The sequence below is a fragment of the Ranitomeya variabilis genome, chromosome 4 (genome assembly GCF_051348905.1).
Source record: "Ranitomeya variabilis isolate aRanVar5 chromosome 4, aRanVar5.hap1, whole genome shotgun sequence".
NCBI lineage: Eukaryota > Metazoa > Chordata > Amphibia > Anura > Dendrobatidae > Ranitomeya > Ranitomeya variabilis.
The window spans coordinates 286,898,095-286,919,047 of NC_135235.1; the positions used below are offsets into that span (position 1 = coordinate 286,898,095).

The following is a 20,953-nucleotide window of genomic DNA, read 5'->3' on the forward strand; positions in this document are numbered from 1 at the left end:
GTAAGAATTATCTAAAACTCATCATGGGAGGCATGGTCTACAAGAATATTATTAAGGTTGGATACCATAAAGAAAAATTTTAAGGAGCTCACATCTCCCATACAGGCTTTGTATGTGGCCTCCAAATCTTGTCCTAATAAATGGGGAAGGGGGCTTCCTAAGAATAGATCATCAATGTAAAAGTAGTGGACAACCTTTTTTTAAGAGGATAAACATTTTGATTGGAGCGATTATGTAATATGGGCTGTATGTCTCATATCAGATGCCTTGTTGCTGAAAAATTACCTCATCAGTTTATGTAAATGACCTCTTCCAGGCTCCGGGGCAGAGGGTGCCTGGAGATAACTCTGCCTCCAGAGCTAGTTTTACATGAAAGATACCAGTGTGAGTCAAGTAACTAACAGAACAGGAGAAATAAAAATGTGTCTTCTGACAAATACATTTTTTGCATTTCTCTGAGTTCTGCTGTATTGTAACCATGTCTGCCTGTGAGACGTAAGATGAAGCTGAGAGGAATATGTGGATGTTTCAGTAATAATCAAGAGCTCTGCATTGAGATCAGGAGGGCAGAGAGCGGCCATTACAGGTCACACTGGCAACTCCCCTTCAAGTAAAACAAGCTCTGGAGGTAGAGTAATTTTCCAGGCACCATCCGCCCTGGAGCCTGGAAGAGGTCATTTATATAAAGTGATAACAGAGGATTTCTCAACAACAAGGCATCTGATAGGAGACACACAGGTAGGACTGTTTTCAGCAGTCTGTAACCTATATGCCCATATTAATAGTTTAGATATGTCAAATGTGGTGACAGATTCCCTTTAATGGACCCAATGAAAGGTGATGGGGTCCATTGGGAACATAGTGGCATCAGTCATTCAATAGCACTGATTAAGCCTTGTGGCATCTGTTATAAATGGAAATCATAATGCCTGTATGATAATAAACCACATGAACCTTGAGAAGTTGTCAAAAGTTTATAAAAGGAAAAAAAAAAAACGGATAAAAAGTGACATGCTGACAAAAATCCCATCTAAAACACTGACAGAAAGTAAGCCTGTTTTTTTGTTTTTTTTGCATGCAAGAAAAGTCACTGCACTTCAAATGAGCGCTAAGAGAAATGGTGAATTGATCCTGAAACTGTTACATAGGAAACCGAATAAACCAAATAAACCGACGCCGACGTAACAAGAGCAGATTCTGTCAATAAATAGAATCTCAAGAATGACAAATGTTTGCAAAGAAGTCATAAAATACACCGGCTGAATGACTTATGGAACTATTTATGCATGAGGATTGGGTACAATTAGAATTAGTGAAAGAATTAACCAGCACCAGAGTGGGACCTTGACCAGTAATTAACTGGGAGTGAACTCCTATACAACATTCTTAAACCGGTAACAGACTGATGGGAAAAGAGATTACACTGGATCTGGAAACGAGGATGGCATTTCTTAAATAGAATCTAGCTCTTATCTTTATCAGTCACGGACTTTGGCATTTATTTATTTATTTTTTTTTACTTCCTTAGATTGGAGAACAGAACCATTTACTTAATTTGAGACAAGTCGAATTATGAAATTTGTACGTTTTGAGGAATTTAAACAATTTGCCTTTTCATTCGCAACAATCAACCCCACTCCCAAAAGAAAAAAAAAATGCAAGCCAACTTTTTACATACTGCAGACATTTGCATCAGTCACAGAAGGCTCATTTGACCTCCGATGTGACTGCATTGACTTCCCCATGATGGGGACTATCGGAGATTGTACAAAAGCCGAGGCAGTGAATTCAGCAGCTGTTTTAGGGTGATTTAGGATAGTGAAATGATATCAGTTTTACACACTTGTTTTACTAGTCCAATTTGACAACATACAAGCCACACCTATACTGTAGCCTGATGCCACATTTAGCTTTATGTCAGTGTACCTAACTACCATTTCATGTTAAAAAAAAAAAAAAAAAAACACAGAGCCAACCCCACAGAGCCAACCCCACAGAGCCAGCCCCACAGAGCCAGCCCCACAGAGCCAGCCCCACAGAGCCAGCCCCACAGAGCCAGCCCCACAGAGCCAGCCCCACAGAGCCAGCCCCACAGAGCCAGCCCCACAGAGCCAGCCCCACAGAGCCAGCCCCACAGAGCCAGCCCCACAGAGCCAGCCCCACAGAGCCAGCCCCACAGAGCCAGCCCCACAGAGCCAACCCCACAGAGCCAGCCCCACAGAGCCAGCCCCACAGAGCCAGCCCCACAGAGCCAGCCCCACAGAGCCAACCCCACAGAGCCAACCCACCGCAAATGCACTGACAACCTTTGACATCCGCATGTTAGCATCCACATGCAAGCACTTGTCTGCGAAAGAAGAAGCAATATTAATCATTCCTAGGAAAGGGGGTTACTTATGAACCCCTGGGTGTTTTATAGACAAAGCATAATGCTAACAAGCAGCCATTAGCCTTGGCAATATCTGATAATGATTTCTCATAAATAGAATTAAAAGTAAATTTTCCACTTCCATCTGAACACTTTACAATCAAACTTAATATCTTTAAGAACTTTGATCAAAACAAAAAAGAAAAAAAATGAAAAGAAAACAGGACGCCGCTTTCATATTTTTGGCATGAATATTAGTATGTAAAACCGCTGCCGAAAACTGCTAATCCCATACATTAAATATTAATACTGTCTAACTAGATGAAAGCACGCAAAACACTGCTGAAAGATACATGTCTGGGTAAGGAAAATACATCAGCAATAGAAATAAAATATGGAAAATATCACCATAGCATTTATATAGACAGGAAAGTACAGAAGACTACAAAGCGGCACACGCTGGGATTGGAGACTGACATTTATGCTAATTTTATCAATCACATAAAGAGCCATATGTCTTCATAGCCGAGTTGTCACTTCCTCAGGGTACTACCTTAAGACACTGTAAGCCAGGTAACTTATTGCTTCCATGGGATGCAAAACAATGAGAATAAAATTCGCCACACTTGACTATTAAAAAGGGAACAAAAGGGATTAAACTAAAAATATGCATTCTAGAGACTGTTAGGATGACTGAGGTAGATATAATAAAACGGCTCTTTTCATAGGTTTTAATTTGTTTGAACCCATTTAAGAGAACATGTCAGTTGCGTGAAAAAATTACATTAGTGGGGGCTGCTTGAATCGAGTGGCAACATTTTGTAGTATTTAAATAATTGACGATCTGTCACTTGCTCAACAAAAAGTTAAATGGCTTGTAAAAATCCTTGAGCTCCCCTGATTCGGTTGCTCTTTTCCGTTTTGTGCTGAGTCGCTCCATTGCAGAGATATTAAGATTTGTTTCTTCCAAAATCGCAGTATGTGAAATCTCTGATTTTAGCCCAACTGGGCGTTTCTTCACAGTCTTCTATGTAGATGCTGCCAACCACAGATCAGCAATGTTTGAGACTAATAGACTGCTAGATAAGCGGAGCTGTGATTGACAACGTTTGGGAAGGAACGAGTGAAAGCATAACTAACCCCCACCCCAACCAAGAGTAGAAACATCCAGTTGGACTACGAGCAGATATTTCACATACTGTGCTCCAAAAGCAACAAAATGTGAATATTTCTGCAATGGAGGGATGCACAAGAAAACAAAAACACGAGTCAAAATAAGGGGAGCTCAAGTGTTTTTTACAACAGTGGTAAACACACTTTTTTGTTTTTTCAGTACGTGACAGGTCTTCTTTAAGGATGTGTTTTATTTTGCTATTCTGGTTTGCTTTTTTTTTTTTTTTCAATCCCCCTATGTGAAGGTCTGTGTTCGCACCCGAAGCAATTACTTCACTCTTCACCCAACCACAGGACTGTTGTGGCTAGCGATAGACTACAGCGATCAGGTACCTTTAACCACTGGAAGATTTTATGATGAAGCACAGTTCAAGTCACCTGACCGCTGCAGCCCATCACAAGCCTTAGGCGTCCCATCATTTATGGTGAAAACCATAGACGGGCCTTTGCTGGACCCAGCAGCAAGAGAGTACGATTCATTTTGTTATTTTTCAAAGAATCCAAACTGCAAAGAACTGTTCAGACATTCCCTTTACTTAAGAGTACATGCATACATTGTGGATTTCATACAAATTTTTCCACCGAGTATCCAGTGTTTTTGCAGCATGCCCATATCAAAATCCGCACATGGATTTTGTTGAGAATTTCACCCCATGTATTACAAGAGTGAAGACAATGAATTCCGCACACAAAAAAAAAAAAAAAATCACTTGCTGCAGATTCTAAACCCGGCACCACGGGGCAATTTATGGGGGAAACATTTATGCAAGCAGTAGATGAGGTTTTTAAAATCCGCACCATGTGCCACATCTACCCGATTAATTTTTCCCAGGTGGTATTTTTGGCAGAAACCGTTCTTTTCCTAGACTGCCATGTTCCAAGCAAAAAATGTAATTTTTACATTGACACAAGGTATAAGGGCCTGGGGCTTTTATTTTTTTTATTTTTTTAAGAACAAGTTATTTTTCAATGGTGCCATTTTGGGCAGCAAAATTTTTTATTTACCGGTATTTATTTATTTATTTATTTTAAGCATGGGATGTAAATTCTAGGCGAAAACAAAAATCACCATTATTGATTAGGGATTGTTTTTTTTCTGTTAAGTATTCTTTTCACGTCATTATAGGTGTTACTCCAAAAGTGGCAATATTCTTGCTAAGTGGATATATTGACTTGAGTAGAATTTTTATTTTGTATTTATTTTTTAACTTTTTTTACCTTCAAAGAATTAAAATAAAATAAAAAATATATGAAATAAGTGAAAGGGCTTCCTATAGGTAACAGATTTTTAGAAAAGGCTCAGAAGGAAGAGGCGAGTAACCCCATTATTTAATTGACTCATTTAGTGTGAAATATTCACTGAACCACATTTTCATCGAGTCCTGCCCTGAAATCCTCTCCAGCCAATTATAAATTCATTTACTGGATGAAAATTTGTACATCTTAAAATTCAGCTCCGCGCCTTTACACTTTATTAAAGTTTATGGAAAAGAGAGAAGGGAAAAAAAAACATTTAAATATTTGATGCCGCCATGCTGAGCGCTTAATACTGGGACAGAGGATGTTATTCGATGCGGATTGGAAAATAACAGCGTTATGCCAGGCTACGTTACAGCCTTCAGTGTCCTTACTCATCGTGCAATTTTTCAGTTTGAGGGTCGGAGAAAGCCAAGCTGCCCACACATGCACAAACCACAGTTCACTTGTATGTGAGGAACCGTGCAATTTATATGCAGAATGGGGGCAATATGTCTTCTGCGGAGGAAGCTTTCTGCAGCACTGTGGGGAAACACAAATAAAATCGCTTTTCTAGTAATGATGGAGATTGCCTTTACATCACTTTTTTTCAATGGATTTGTGCAAAAAACACTGATAAATGGTTCCCTGTGAGGGCAAAATGCTGTTCAAATGATAGCATTCCGATTGCCTGAAGCCACCAATAGGGGGAGCTCTCTGCAATATGGATTTATACAGCTAATTCCAACCCACTGTTTAGACAAAAAAAAAAAAAAAAGTTTTATAGAAAGTTTGCAAAAAGTTTTACAATACAATTAAAAAAATATTGCTCTTGCAAGAAAATAGATTTGCTGTTTGTTTTGCCAATATAATGAATTACAGCCATCTGTCCAGGGTCCCGGCCATGTGACAGATAATACATTATCACATTTTCGGTGTCCTTAAAACATAAAAGAAAAAAAAAGTCCAAATCTGACCACCACTTAAAATTTGTATTGGAGATTGTAGCTGATAAAGTGAATGTCTGGTGGGAGACCACAAAAATAAAGTCACTAACTCCCAATGGTATCCACCAGAATATTGGAGCAGCTAATAATCACCTCTTCTAACAGAGGAGAAAACTACAGGAGCCGGAGTGAAAAATGCAAGATCATCAAACAGAGCCTGGGAGGGAGATGTAATACAAATCACGGATCCAACCAAGTGAATCACAGAACAGTTGGGAAGCTGCCATGATCAAGACTGGTATCAGAGACAGCGAGCGAGACGGAGCAGTTGTCAGACTGCGAGTCAAGGACACCCACAGGACAATGGCCAGCAGTCCCAGGAGGATCGGACTGTAATATAATGACAGTGATTAGAAAACTGCCAATGTGATAATATGCACCCCTAACTCTGCAGAGCCAAAAACGCCATCGGCCACCATTATATATGTGCTGGAAAATAAGTGATACTACACTCCAAATGGATTTTTTTTAACCAAGTGATGAGCGAACGTGCTGTGAAAAGGCGTTATCTGAGCATGCTCGAGTGCTAACAGAGTATCCTAGGCGTGCTGGAATAGCATGTTCGAGTCCCCGCAGCTGCAGGTCTTGCGGCTGTTCGATAACCATAATACATGCAGGGATTGCCTAACAAACAGGAAATCCCTGCATGTGCAGCGAGACATGCAGCCATGGGGCCTCGAACGTAGTATTCGAGCACGGCGAAGACACTTAGCACCTGAGCATGCTCACATAACACCTACTCCTAGTACGCTCGCTCATCACTAACTGCCATTCTTTCTCATTGGATGTTTCTGGAAAACCTCTATTCATATGCATTTTTTCATCATTAAAGGCTCATTAAAAGTTCTCCTTATTCAAAAGGTTGAGTCATAATCATGCAGACTGCTAAGGGTCTGACTACTACAATCCCAACTGATCACGAGTATGGGGCTCTGTAATGAGTGCCATTTATCATCTATCGAGATGCTGAAAAAAGGCAGCAACGGTGTATAGGGCCATCTCCAGCAGTCCCACAGAGAATGAATGGTGCAACGGGGTGGCACATGTGCGGGCACCACTCTTTATTAGCTGGGAGTTGTAGAACCCTCGCAATTCCCCAAAATGATAATTTTCAAGACTAACAGTTGTAATTTTTTCTTCCATAAATCATTAGTACACATGAAAATAAGAAACGTTGTAATATATATTATTAACGTAATCCGCTTCTTTCTCCTCCTGGACTGATCATTCACTCTCAATTCACAGGCAAAATCTGTCTCCAGTGAATACAGATTTTCCTATTACTAAGATAGGAGATGAGAGTTGGTGTTAATTAACCCCTTCATGACCTTGGGATTTTCCATTTTTCCGTGTTCGTTTTTCGCTCCCCTCCTTCCCAGAGCCATAACTTTTTAATTTTTCCGTCAATTTGGCCATGTGAAGGCTTATTTTTTGCGGGACGAGTTGTACTTTTGAACTACATCATTGGTTTTACCATGTCATGTACTAGAAAGCGGGAAAAAAATTCCAAGTGCGGTGAAATTGCAAAAAAAGTGCAATCCCACACTTGTTTTTTGTTTGGCTTTTTTGCTAGGTTCACTAAATGCTAAAACTGACCTGCCATTATGATTCTCCAGGTCACTACGAGTTCATAGACACCTAACATGACTATGTTATTTTTATCTAAGTGGTGAAAAAAAATTCCAAACTTTGCTAAAAAAAAAAAAAAAAAAAAATTGCGCCATTTTCCGATACTCGTAGCGTCTTCATTTTTCATGATCTGGGGTCGGTTGAGGGCTTATTTTTTGCGTGCTGAGCTGGCGTTTTTAATGATGCCATTTCAGTGCAGATACGTTCTTTTGATCGCCCGTTATTGCATTTGAATGCAATGTCGCGGCGACCAAAAAAACGTAATTCTGGCGTTTCTAATTTTTTTCTCGCTACGCCGTTTAGCGATCAGGTTAGTGCTTTTTTTTTTTTTTATTGATAGATCGGGTGATTCTGAACGCGGCGATACCAAATATGTGTAGATTTGATTTTTTTTTATTGATTTAATTTGATTGGGGCGAAAGGGGGTGATTTAAACTTTATTTTTTTCACAATTTTTTTCACTTTTTTTGTTTTAACTTTTGCCATGATTCTATAGCCTCCATAGGAGGCTAGAAGCTGGCACAACACGATCGCCTCTGCTACATAGCAGCGATCTGATGTTCGCTGCTATGTAGCAGAATTGCAGGTGTGCTGTGAGCGCCGACCACAGGGTGGCGCTCACAGCTGCCGGGGATCAGTAACCATAGAGGTCTCAAGGACCTCTATGGTTACTATTCTGAAGCATCGCCGATCTCCGATCATGTGACGGGGGTCGGCAATGCGATCATTTCCGGCCGGAAGCAGTAGTTAAATGCCGCTGTTTGCGTTTGACAGCAGCATTTAACTAGTTAATAGGAGCGGGCAGATCGCGATTCTGCCCGCACCTATTACGGGCACATGTCAGCTATTCAAAACAGCTGACATGTCCCGGCTTTGATGCGGGCTCACCGCCGGAGCCCGCATCAAAGCGGGGCTTCTGACCTCGGACGTAGGTCAGAAAGGGGTTAAGCTCTATGGAGAACTGTGTGGGTCATTTCAGGAGAACTTGCAGCAGAATGTCCATGTCTACCTCTAGCTCCTCCTCCTTCCCCTCATTTCAGGAGAACTTGCAGCAGAATGGCTGTGTCTGCCTCTAGCTCCTCCTCCCTTCCTTCATTTCAGGAGAACTTGCAGCAGAAGGTCTGTATCTGCCTCCAACTCATTCTCCTGTAAGTTCTCCTGAAATGAGGGAGGGAGGATGAGTTGGAGGCAGATACAGACCTTCTGCTGCAAGTTCTCCTGAAATGAGGGGAGGGAGGAGGAGCTAGAGGAAGACAGACATTCTTCTGTAAGTTCTCCTGAAATGAGGGAGGGAGGGAGGATGTCTGTCTTCCTCTAGCTCCTCCTCCCTCCCCTCATTTCAGGAGAACTTGCAGCAGAATGTCTGTGTCTGCCTCTAGCTCCTCCTCCTTCCCCTCATTTCAGGAGAACTTGCAGTAGAAGGTCTGTATCTGCCTCCAGCTCCTCCTACCTCCCCTCATGTGAGGAGAACTTGCAGCAGAATGTCTGTATATGCCTCTAGCTCCTCCTCCTTCCCTCCTTTCAGGAGAACTTGCAGCAGAATGTCTGTCTGCCTCTAGCTCCTCCTCCCTCCCTTCATTTCAGGAGAACTTGCAGCAGAATAATAATAATAATTTTATTTATATAGCGCCAACATATTCCGCAGCGCTTTACAACTTATAGAGGGGACTTGTACAGACAATAGACATTACAGCATAAAAGAAATCAGTTCAAAACAGATACCAGGAGGAATGAGGGCCCTGCTCGCAAGCTTACAACCTATGAGGAAAAGGGGAGACACGAGAGGTGGATGGTAACAATTGCTTTAGTTATTTGGACCAGCCATAGTGTAAGGCTCGGGTGTTCATGTAAAGCTGCATGAACCAGTTAACAGCCTAAGTATGTAGCAGTACAGACACAGAGGTTATTGACTGCATAAAGTGTATGAGAACATGATGCGAGGAACCCGATTATGTTTTTTTTTTGTTTTTTTTATTAGACCACACAGGGATAGTTAGGTTAATGCGTTGAGGCGGTAGGCCAGGCTGAACAAATGCGTTTTTAGGGCACGCTTAAAACTGTGGGGATTGGGGATTAATCGTATTAACCTAGGTAGTGCATTCCAAACAATCGGCGCAGCACGTGTAAAGTCTTGGAGACGGGAATGGGAGGTTCTGATTATTGAGGATGCTAACCTCAGGACATTAGCGGAGCGGAGGGCACGGGTAGGGTGGTAGACTGAGACCAGAGAGGAGATGTAGGGTGGTGCTGAGCCATGGAGTGCTTTGTGGATGAGGGTAGTAGTTTTGTACTGGATTCTGGAGTGGATGGGTAGCCAGTGTAATGACTGGCACAAGGTAGAGGCATCGGTGTAACGGTTGGTGAGGAATAGGATTCTGGCAGCAGCATTCAGGACAGATTGGAGCGGGGAGAGTTTGGTAAGAGGGAGGCCGATTAGTAGAGAGTTACAATAGTCCAGACGAGAATGAATAAGTGAAACAGTAAGAGTTTTTGCAGAGTCGAAAGTAAGAAAAGGGCGAATTCAGAATGTCTGTGTCTGCCTCTAGCTCCTCCTCCCTCCCTTCATTTCAGGAGAACTTGCAGCAGAATGTCTGTCTGCCTCTAGCTCCTCCTCCCTACCCTCATTTCAGGAGAACTTGCAGCAGAATGTCTGTCTGACTCTAGCTCCTCCTCCCTCCCTTCATTTCAGGAGAACTTGCAGCAGAATGTCTGTCTGCCTCTAGCTCCTCCTCCCTACCCTCATTTCAGGAGAACTTGCAGCAGAATGTCTGTCTGACTCTAGCTCCTCCTCCCTCCCTTCATTTCAGGAGAGCTTGCAGGAGAAGGTTTTATTCAACTTTCTACCCTCGAAAACCTGAACATATTTACAGCAACATGTTTTTCCACACAAATTAACAGGACAATTCTTTCTAGCATTTTGTAAGCAATTTTTCCAGTGTTTTTTATATGAGGGAACCCTCTCTAAAAACCTTGGAAAAAGAAGCAGCAGGAACACATAATTGGACCCCCTTCACAAGTCCATTTTTTTCGGTCCATATGGGGTCCATTTTTTAAGGACCGCAAATACAAACACACGCACACCCATTATATTGAATGGTGGTGCACACATGTCATGTCATGTTTTTCACATGGACCGTGTTGGTCCTGTGAAAAACCAGCAGACTTTTCTTTTTTCTTTCCTGGCAGCACAGAGGAAAAGCATGCTGCACACGCGCAGATTGATCATTGATGTGACATGCACCGGAATAAAAAGCTCCATTGGCTGGGAAAAGCAGTATAGTTAGCACTTTTCCCAGGCGCTGACTATAACCCTCATCATCCTCACCTGGTCTCCCTGTGATTAGCAAGACCAGGCGACGCTGACAGATGTAGTTAGTGCATCAAATAAACAAGCAGGTTCCTGCTGGCACCGAAACGTCACTTTCTGGGCTGATTAAATAGCTCCTTTCCACTACAAACGGTGTGCTGCCTCTTTTTTTTTTTTTTTTTCCCCCATTCATATAATTGAGGCTTGGTATTTGCCTGGGGGGGCTCTGCACCCGGATATAGATATAGATATATATCACTGACATTTATATCTCTATCTTTGCACATTGAATGCCTAAACATTTGTCATTTGTATTCTTCATTGTATTCCAGTACTTGCCACCGTGACGGCGCACACAAATCACACATGTAAACCTGGACAGGTACACCACATAGATTGTGTCACACTGATCTCACCGATACTGCTTTTTCCAGTACCTGAATCACCAAGATGTGTGAAGAGGGCCCTAGACTGTTTTCACACTGCGTTTAGCATCTACAGGGGTTTCCATCTGAATACACAAAAAACGGGATTAAAAGGGGTTATCCGTGCCTTTAACATTGATGGCCTATCCAACTCATTTGAATAGGTGGTGGATGTGAAGTAGCCAACCGTGGCCATTACACAGTCAACGCAGCTGTGCAGCTCCATAACTGAGCAGGTTCGGACGCCTCCGACACCGGGAATAGCTGTTCGGCTCGGGGTGCTATCCGAAGGTCAGGACATCAATATTAATGTCTCGGACAACCCCTTTAAAATGGAACAGTCAATGGAGTAATTGAGCCAAACATAGCAGAAAGTTTTTAACTATGACCCAGTTAATTTCTTTAGTTTTTTTTGTTTGTTTATAGAAGATGTATGAAATGGTCGTGGTTCAGTCATGTCTTATTGTGGTGGCCTTAACTCTGGATACACATCCAAGGTTAAGAATGAGATCCAGCGTGCCATCAGTCAGACAGCATTTTCCTCGTAGAGGAGGACACAGAACTAGAGCTTACAGATTTTCTGAGATTCTTCTATCATTACAGAATATAAAATAGGTGGTGGAAGGCTTTAGGAAGCGGCAGGACATCTGTATTTGTCTTGGTACAAGCAGGAGTCATATGTAGGAATAGTACTTCATCCACCGAAAATGAGATGTCCACCTCAATACCTTCATCGTCAATCCACTTCAGTGTAATAGGCTGCCCCTGGTGTAGGCTGCACATCTCCCTCACTTCGTCGCACAGTTCATCGTAATTCATCGAAGCTCCCAGGCGGGTGATCAGAATATCTCTGCAAAAAACACACAAAATAGTCAGCCGGGTAAGACGAATGGATGTTGGAAAGAAGAGTCAGAGCCCTGACATTTACAGCACAGGGCGCGTTATATTCTCCTAGTGATATCATCACGATGTTGTACAGGATATTAATCCCAGGAACGTATCGGCACAAACACTTCCCACGTATAGTAACAGCGACCAAAACCTCATAAAAAGGATCTCACACAACTTAATGCTCCTCGCTTCTAGAAAAGGTGTAGAAACAAAAGCAACGAGATTAATTATAATGCAGAAAATAGGTTGGGATCTAAAGGGTCAAGCCCAAAATTAGGATGCACTACTCACGGACGTCAGCCATTATTACCAAGATTGAAAAGGGAAACTACATTATCTGTTAATTAAAATGATATTTCAGAGATAGAGGTGAAGTTAAGGCGCTCAACAAATAGTAAAACTTCTTATTTTACTATATTCAGTGTACAAAACGGGGAGGACAAAAACACTCAGCCTACGGCTGATTCAAGTCTCTAGATGCTTTCCAAAAGGCGCATTTAAGTTTTGCGTGTCCAGGCGCTTACTCAAGGATCGCAAAAGTGAGCCATGAAAAAGCATCCGAAGAGGCGAAACGGCAGTCTATCTATCCTTCCAGTTTAATTTACTCTGTCTAATAAAGTAAGAAATTTTACTATTTGATAAGTGCCGTAACTTCATCTCTATAAATGGAATACAAAGGGCTGTGCTCATTACAGGGAACGAATGCCTTGAGAAAGCATCTGGAGAGGCGAAATGGCCATTGTCTGAGTGAGGTCTGTCCTTCCCGTTTTTTACTCCCGTTTCGTATACTGGATATTATAAAGTTAGAAGGGTTGTGTTCATTACAGGGCATCAACATGCAGAATCACGTTTTCACTAACAGTTTGTCCCAATCTTTATTTAATGGTGATATTAAGACGCTGTGCAAGAGTCATATTATATACAGGACGGAAGTCGGGGGGAATTTTTTTGCATGTCGCGAGGGGCATAAAACTCACATAGGTGGGTTGTTTTTTTTCTGATATAAGTGTTTATAATAATTCACATTTACCAAGATTTGTGATCGAATAGTTGGAAGCGAAGAGGTTTGTGAGCTTGGATGTTGAGCAACAATTAATATATCCTTAAACAAATTGAATCCCCTTAATGAAGGCATAGCAAAATGCAGAGGAGGAGGACAGACCCCTTTAAAGATGGTAGAGATTACAGACCAAGGCTAGCAGAAATAAAGGGACTAAAACCACGATATTGAATTTGATAGACTGAAGCACTATAATTAAAACCTTAAAAAGGGGGATGTCTAGTCACATCATATTGGTGAATTATTTATTGGATGGGTCATCAATGGCGGGGGTCCCATAACCAGCGCTCCCAACAATCAGCTATTTGACCACTGGATGTTAACAAAGATACAAGGCACAACTCCACTCAATGTGTAGTGCACGCTGGTGGGGACTGCAGAATGGATTCTAGTCTTAAGGATCTGTGCAAATAACATATGATAGGAGGGAGCGCCAGGCGATCTCATATTGATGACCAGATCAATGTGATCAGACAACCCCTTTTAATGCAACTGATGGTCAAATAAAGTTCATATAGAGAACAATTTTTGTACTATATTGAGATCCGAGTTATGGGTGTTACTCATGATGAATTCAGATAGTATGTTCATGTATCTGTGTTTACAGTCTGCCTCTATTGGTTCTAGGTATTGTGAATGTATGCCTGTAATACTGACTGCTGCCACAAGATGTCTCTCTAGTACATCTATAAAAAGAGCTGAGAAGAGGGGAAGTGAGTATGTGGCTGAGCCACATGGCAGGCAGGCAGGCAACCAACATCTGCGCCAAGTGCAACAGGCATGGAGTTTACAAAGAGTCCAAAAAAAAAAAAAAAAGGGGGAAGCTTTGAAAAAATGGAGCAGCAGAAAGTTGCAATACTTTCTTAAATCTAAGAAAGCCAGAAGGTGGTTAAAAGAAATGACCGATCTATTCCTCGGGCAGCTTCCGTTTGAAAGCCACTATTGTATACAGAATGTTTTATCTATTTATTTTTCCGCCAATATGGCCGTATGAGGGCTTGTTGTTTGCGGGACAAGTTGTACTTTTTATTGACACCATTGATTTTATCATACAGCGTACTGTAAAAACGAGGGGGAAAAAAATTCCAAGAGTGGTGAAACTGCAAAAAAGTGCAATTCCACAATTTATTTATTTATTTTTTTATTAATTACCATATGCTAAAACTGACCTACCAACAGGATTCCCCATGTCAGTACGAGAATGCAGATACCAAACATGCACTAGGGGTTTTTTTTTTTACATTAAGTGGTGGAAGAAAAAACCCAGTGGTAAAAAACAGCTTTAATTAACAGTTTTCCTGCAGTGTCTTCCTCTTGCAAAACCTGGTGGATACACCGGCATCTAAAGAACATACCCTTATGCTGCCCATTTTGTTTAAAGCGGTCTTTCCTTTCCGCTCTATTTAAATATGCTTCAAACATGGTGGACAACTAATGTTACAAAGATTTGCACGTACGCATTTCATTGTCCAATAATCCGATTTTTAATTATGCAGAACCTGCCAGTTCTCAAAGACGCAGGTTGAAAGGAATGCAGCTGTATCATCCCTGTGACAGTACATGGCTGACTAATACTCGACTAGAATAAAATGTCTCTTCATGTAAATCAGAGGGTAAACTAACAAGATAATTAGAATATTAAAAGATATGTAGACGACGTTCCCACTTTACGTCATGACTGTCTAATAAGTTTATAGCACATTTGATTTATCTGCGCAAAATAAGTTACATCCTTATAGCTTAGGTATCAATTATAACAGTGTAACATAAGTTAATTAAAAGGACACACACGTGAGGATACATAATGACAGACAAGAATTCAGATGCCAGCGGATCAAGCTGCCGTCACCTGCAAGATGAACGCTCTAAATCCCGCAGGGCACTGAGGAGATCACTAATCAATGGGTGTGATGACACCTGAACTTTACATACTCCTACAGCAGATACTGTATTAGCAAAACTTAGAAATCATTTAGTGGCATGACTGGCTTAAACTTACAGCGCACTACAAAAAAAAAAAAAAAAAAAAACACATCAATATCTGACTACTGCAACAATTAGAGAAAAAAAAAAAAAAAAACATAACTAGACAATGCCCCTACAAGAGCAAGAATACCAGGCAAGTAATAAACATTTAAGTGCCTCTTATATTATGTGGGCTTATTAAAAGACCTGTCCACTCCACCAGGTTAATCCATTTCCCATAAAACAATAATTTCCTTCCATACAATTTTGTATTATACAGTTTTTTGGCACGGATTCTGGAAACGCTTAAGAAAATTGACAAGTGGTCATTATCATTCACCTTGTCGACAAAGTGTGCCCACACAATCATCGCTGATGAGGTCAGACAGTGTATGATCACAGCCCACTAACAAAAGAAATGATTTAATGCAATTTATTCATTACTAGGAGAAATTATAGGAGGCGCGTAATTCCTCATTTGTTGGTATTAGTTTCTGAAACTATAAACAAACAACATTAAACAGTGATGAGCGCAAGTGCTCGTTACTCGAGTTTGCCGAGGGTGCTCACCGAGTACTGAGGGTGCTCGAGTGACATGTTCGAGTCCCCGTGGCCGCATGTTTCACGGCTGTTAGCCATAAATCATGCAGGGATTGCCCTTGTGCATCAGGCCATCACCGCATGTTTTGTGGCTGTCTATCAGCCGTGAAACATGCGGCCGCAGGGACTCGAACATGTCACCCGAGCACCCGCGATACTCAGTGCATACCCGGGCACCCTCGGCAAACTCAAGTAACGAGCACTTGCACTTAACCCTAATGTTACACAGATGCTCAACAATACAAGTTTCTGGAGTATATTTGTACATAGGAGGTAGACAAACTATACAATTAGGCCAGTTATTTTGAGCACTTTCTCAGCACACTGAGAAAGATGAGGCTTAATTGGTAAGAGAGGTTGTCATCTTTACCAGAAAAAAAAATTATGAAAACTCACCACAAACATACCCTTGGGGTGCTTTCAAACAGACGTTTTTTTCAGCAGTTTTTCACTGCTTAAGGCTTCTTTCACACTTCAGTTGTTTGGCGTCAGTCACTTCCGACATAGTGACGGATCGACGGATCCGTCACAATTGTTGAGAAAACGGTTCCAACGGATCCGTTTTTTTGAAGGATCCGTTACTTGGGGGTTGTCTGGGAAAAGCATCTACTTTCTGGAGCATGTGCAATTGAAAAAGTGGATTGGGGCGACGGATCCGCCGAAATGACGGTCGCGACGGATCCGTCGGCCATTCTATGGAATGACGGACGCGACGGATCCGCCGCGAACCGTCATTTCGGCGTTGACAAAAAACGTTTCAATGTCCGTCTATGTCTAGACAATGTCCACCAAATTTCGACGGATCCGTCGCATGACGGATGGAACGGACGACCATCCGTCACAATCCGTCGCCAATGCAAGTCTATGGGAAAATAACGGATCCGCCAAAAAAAAATGACGGATCCGTTATTTGAGGAAACTGGCGGTTTTAGACTGACGCCAAACAACTGAAATGTGAAAGAGGCCTAAGAAAGAAAAAAAAAAAAAAACTGGCAGGAAATGTAGGTGATTTTCCAGGGAACACAGGTTATCACTCATCTTTAGGCTGCCGTCACACTAGCCGTATTTGGTCAGTATTTTACATCAGTATTTGTAAGCCAAAACCAGGAGTGAGTGATAAATGCAGAAGTGGTGCATATGTTTCTATTATACTTTTCCTCTAATTGTTCCACTCCTAGTTTTGGCTTACAAATACTGATGTAAAATACTGACCAAATACTGCTAGTGTGATGGCAGCCTTAAGGCGCTGAATGGTGGAGCAGGGAAATTTTACTCGCAATAGGGCACTTTTATCTTCACTGCAGGTTGGCTGACCAAACACTGTTAATTCATGCTCTATGGGGCTGTCGGGAAAAGGCGAGTGCAGCGCTCGGCAGCCACATAAGAAATTAATGGAGCAGCAGTCGAGCATGAGCATTGTCACAAAATTCTAACAGGCATGAAAGTACCCCACTCTGCTGATCGATCAGACCCCACCACCCTCCGGATAGGTGATAACTTGTTTTTTACCAGACAACCCCTATAATGCTGACATTTAAGAGTTTGGGAAACCCCGCACTACTTTGGCAGTGAAAGCATGGCATAAAAGAATATTAATTTGAAGAGTTAAAGTCTGGAATGGCAGGACGGAGGAAGGCTCTTCTGGGTAAGAATTTAAACAGACAACATTCTGGCATATTCTGGAAAAACGAGCTCCACCTGTCCGCTACGCAGCTCTAAAGCCAATATCATTTCCGTTATTCTTACTAAACTACTAATCTGCTTAGGAATGCATGAGCTTCTCCCGTGCTGTGTGTGACTGACAGGCATATGTAAAGACTTCCCGAAAATAAACTGTGCACATAAATGGTATAACCAAATGCTTCCGTCATTAGTTAGCTGCCATCTTGTCATTCCAGCCAGCCTCTCCCCTAAAGCACTTATACCAAGTGATGAACAAAACTATTTGTACGGCTTGCTATTATCCCAACCGGCGACGTCACCAAGAGAGATGTCAGTCACACACAGACATGCAGAACGCGTATGTCCGGTTAGTCTCCATTTGCTGTCTATGTCAGTTATAAGCTGGGAAATACCTTCACATGTATAACTGCAACTCAAGCCCCTGTATAGCAAACACCACCTCAATATGAGGCACTTCAGCAGCCTACAACTCAATAGAGATGCTGGGAAAGTCAGCAGGTAGGAGGTACGCAGTGTGCTCTGATCCAGCGGCCACAAATTTCCAATGTGGCTGCAAAAGTAATCACAAAATGCCGTTTTTAAATGAAGGTCATTTTTATTAAGGGGAAAAAGAAATCCAAACCTACAGGATCCTGTGTGAAAAAGTGATAGCCCACTATACCTAATAACTGGTTGGGCCATACATAGCAGCAACAACTGCAGTCAAGCGTTTGCGATAGCTGGCAATGAGCCTTATACAATGCTCTGGAGGAATTTTGTCCCATTCATCTTTGCAGAATTGTTGTAATTTGGCCACATTGGAGGGTTTCTGATAATGAACTGTCTTTTTAAGCTCATGCCACAGAATCTCAAATCGGATTAAAGTCAGGACTTTAACTAGGCCACTCCAAAGTCTTATTTTTACTTTTTTTAACCCATTCAGAGGTGGACTTGCTGGTGTGTTTTGGATCACTGTCCTGCTGCATAACCCAAGTGCACTTCAGCTTGAGGTCACGAACAGATGGCAGAACTGAGTTTTTCATAGACAGCAGAATTCATGGTTCCATTTACCACAGCAAGTCTCACTGGCCCTGAAGCAGCAAACCAGCCCCAGCCTATCACACTACCACCACATTTTACTGTTGGTATTAAGTTCCTTTTCGGAAATTTCATGTTACTTCTACTTCAGATGTAACGGGACATACACTTTCCAAAAAATTTCAACGTTTGTCTCATCAGTCCATAGGAGTATTCTCTCAAAAGTCTTGGGGATCATCAAGATGTTTTCTGGCAAAACTGAAATAAGCCTTTATGTTCTTATTACTCAGCAGTGGTTTTCGTCTTGGAACTCTGCCATGCAGGCCATTTTGGCCCAAGCTCTTCTTATGGTGGAGTCATGAACACGGACATTAACTGAGGCACGTGAGGATGCAGCTTCTTGGATGTTGTTGTAGGGTCTTTTGTTACCTCTTGGATGAGCTCTTGGGGTGCTTTTGTTCCGCCGGAAACTCCGGGGAAGGCTCACCACTGTTCCATGTTTTCGCAATTTGTGGACAATGGATTTCACTGTGGTGCGCTGGAGTCCCAAAGCTTTAGAAATGCTTTTAGAACTAGTGATGAGCGAATATACTCGTTGCTCAGGTTTTCCAGAGCATGCTCGGGTGACCTCCCGAGTATTTGTAAGTGCTCGGAGATTTAGTTTTCCTTGCCTCAGCTGCATGATTTACAGCTACTTGACAGCTTGAATACATGTGGGGATTCCCTAGCAACCAGGCAACCCCCACATGTACTCAGGCTGCCTAGCAGCCATAAATCATGCAGCTGCATCAAACAAAAACTAAATCTCCGAGCGGTTACAAATACTCGGAGACCACCCGAGCAAAGAATACACTCGCTCACCACTATTTATAACCTTTTCCAAACTGAAAGATCTCAATTACTTGGTTTCTCATTTTTTCCAGAATTTATTTGGATCACGACACGATGTCTAGCTTTTGGAGGGTCTTTTGGTCTACTTCACTTTGTCAGGCAGGTCCTATTTGGCTATGTGCACAAGTCAGGATTTTGTCAGGATTTTTCATCAGGTTTTGTAGCCAAAACCAGGAGTGGGTGATAAATGCAGAAGTGGTGCATATGTTTCTATTATACTTTTCCTCTAATTGTTCCACTCCTGGTTTTGGCTACAAATCCTGAGGAAAAATCCTGACAAAATCCTGACGTGTGCACATAGCCTCAAAGTGATTTCTTGATTACTGCTACACCTGTTCTCAATCAGACTTAGGTGTGGCTAGGGAATGTGAACTCAGCTTCCCAAAGATGTGATAAACCACAGTTGATTTATTTTTTAAGGGGGATAAGCAATAACTTATACACACAGGGCCCTGTATGTTTGGATTTCATTTTTCCCTTAATAAAAGGCCTTCATTTAAAAACTGCATTTTGTGTTTACTTGTGTTATCTTTGTCTAATATTTACATTTGTTTGGTGATCTTAAACATTTAAGTGTGACAAAACACTCTAAAGATAAGTAAAGGGCAAACACTTTCACACAACTGTGATAGAAATTACATCACCGCTGCTGGAAAAATATAGAGACTAGAGCATCGGCAGCGAGCCTGCGCTGGACCTGGGTAGGGAGAGTACTATCTGATTATGTGATTATGTTATTTTACATGAGTGCTATTATTTGGGGACCGAAGTTGAAAACCCAATATATTTACTTTTGAATGAGGTAGAATATAAAAAGTTCACCGACCAGTTGAGAAGTTTCCAAATCTGTTCATTTATATAACCTACAGTAATAGGCTCTATTAAAGACATGTAGATGTAACAGAAGGGGAATTAGATTTCCCCTTTTATTAGGTCAGCTTCCACTTTGGATAGTTCCGGGTGGTTAAGTCTTTCACAGACACAGTATGTGGTCTATGGTGTGGCAACATTTCTAGACCGAACAGCCACGTGGATCCTGAGATTAGACCATTCCTGGAATCTATTTATGTATGTGTATAATTTACATAGGACTGCACACAACACATGAAGCTGCACCTGCACACACCCAGGACTGGAGGATGAGCTCTTCGTTCTGGAAAATTGCCACATAATCGGATGATTAGTATTCAGGTAGAAGCAGCACATTCTGGACTGAATCATGTCTATAAGATCACTCAAGTATGTCCTGCCAACAATTGTAAATATCTGAGCCATGCTATTAAACCCAAAGTTACCTTGAATGCAGGTTACACAATCTAGAGAAGGTCACGGGAGGAAAAAGCATAGGTCACAACTTATAATGAAGAACCTAAAATGACAAATTAGATACACCATCTAACATGTTATGGGGGGCTCTCGACTCTTCCTCCAACACCTAATATCATGGGGAAGGCTGTATATTAGGCTGGAGAGATTATATATATATATATATATATATATATATATATATATATATATATATATATATATATATATATATATATATATATACACACATATATACACATATATATATATATATATATATATATACATACATACACATACACATATATATACATACACACACACATACATATACATATACATACACACTAGCTGAAGAGCCCGGCGTTGCCTGGGCATAGTAAATATCTGTGG

At 41.5% G+C, this 20,953-nt stretch overlaps 1 protein-coding gene across 2 annotated transcripts in view; it reads right to left on the bottom strand.

Annotated features, from left to right (window-relative positions):
* PRKCZ (protein kinase C zeta) overlaps nt 1-20,953 on the bottom strand; it is a 208,129-nt gene that overhangs the window by 174,813 nt on the left and 12,363 nt on the right. For both annotated transcript variants that reach the window (XM_077250091.1, XM_077250089.1), the window contains one exon: nt 11,874-11,995. In XM_077250091.1, coding sequence (XP_077106206.1) covers nt 11,874-11,995 — 122 coding nt within the window. The remainder of the gene's footprint in view (nt 1-11,873; nt 11,996-20,953) is intronic.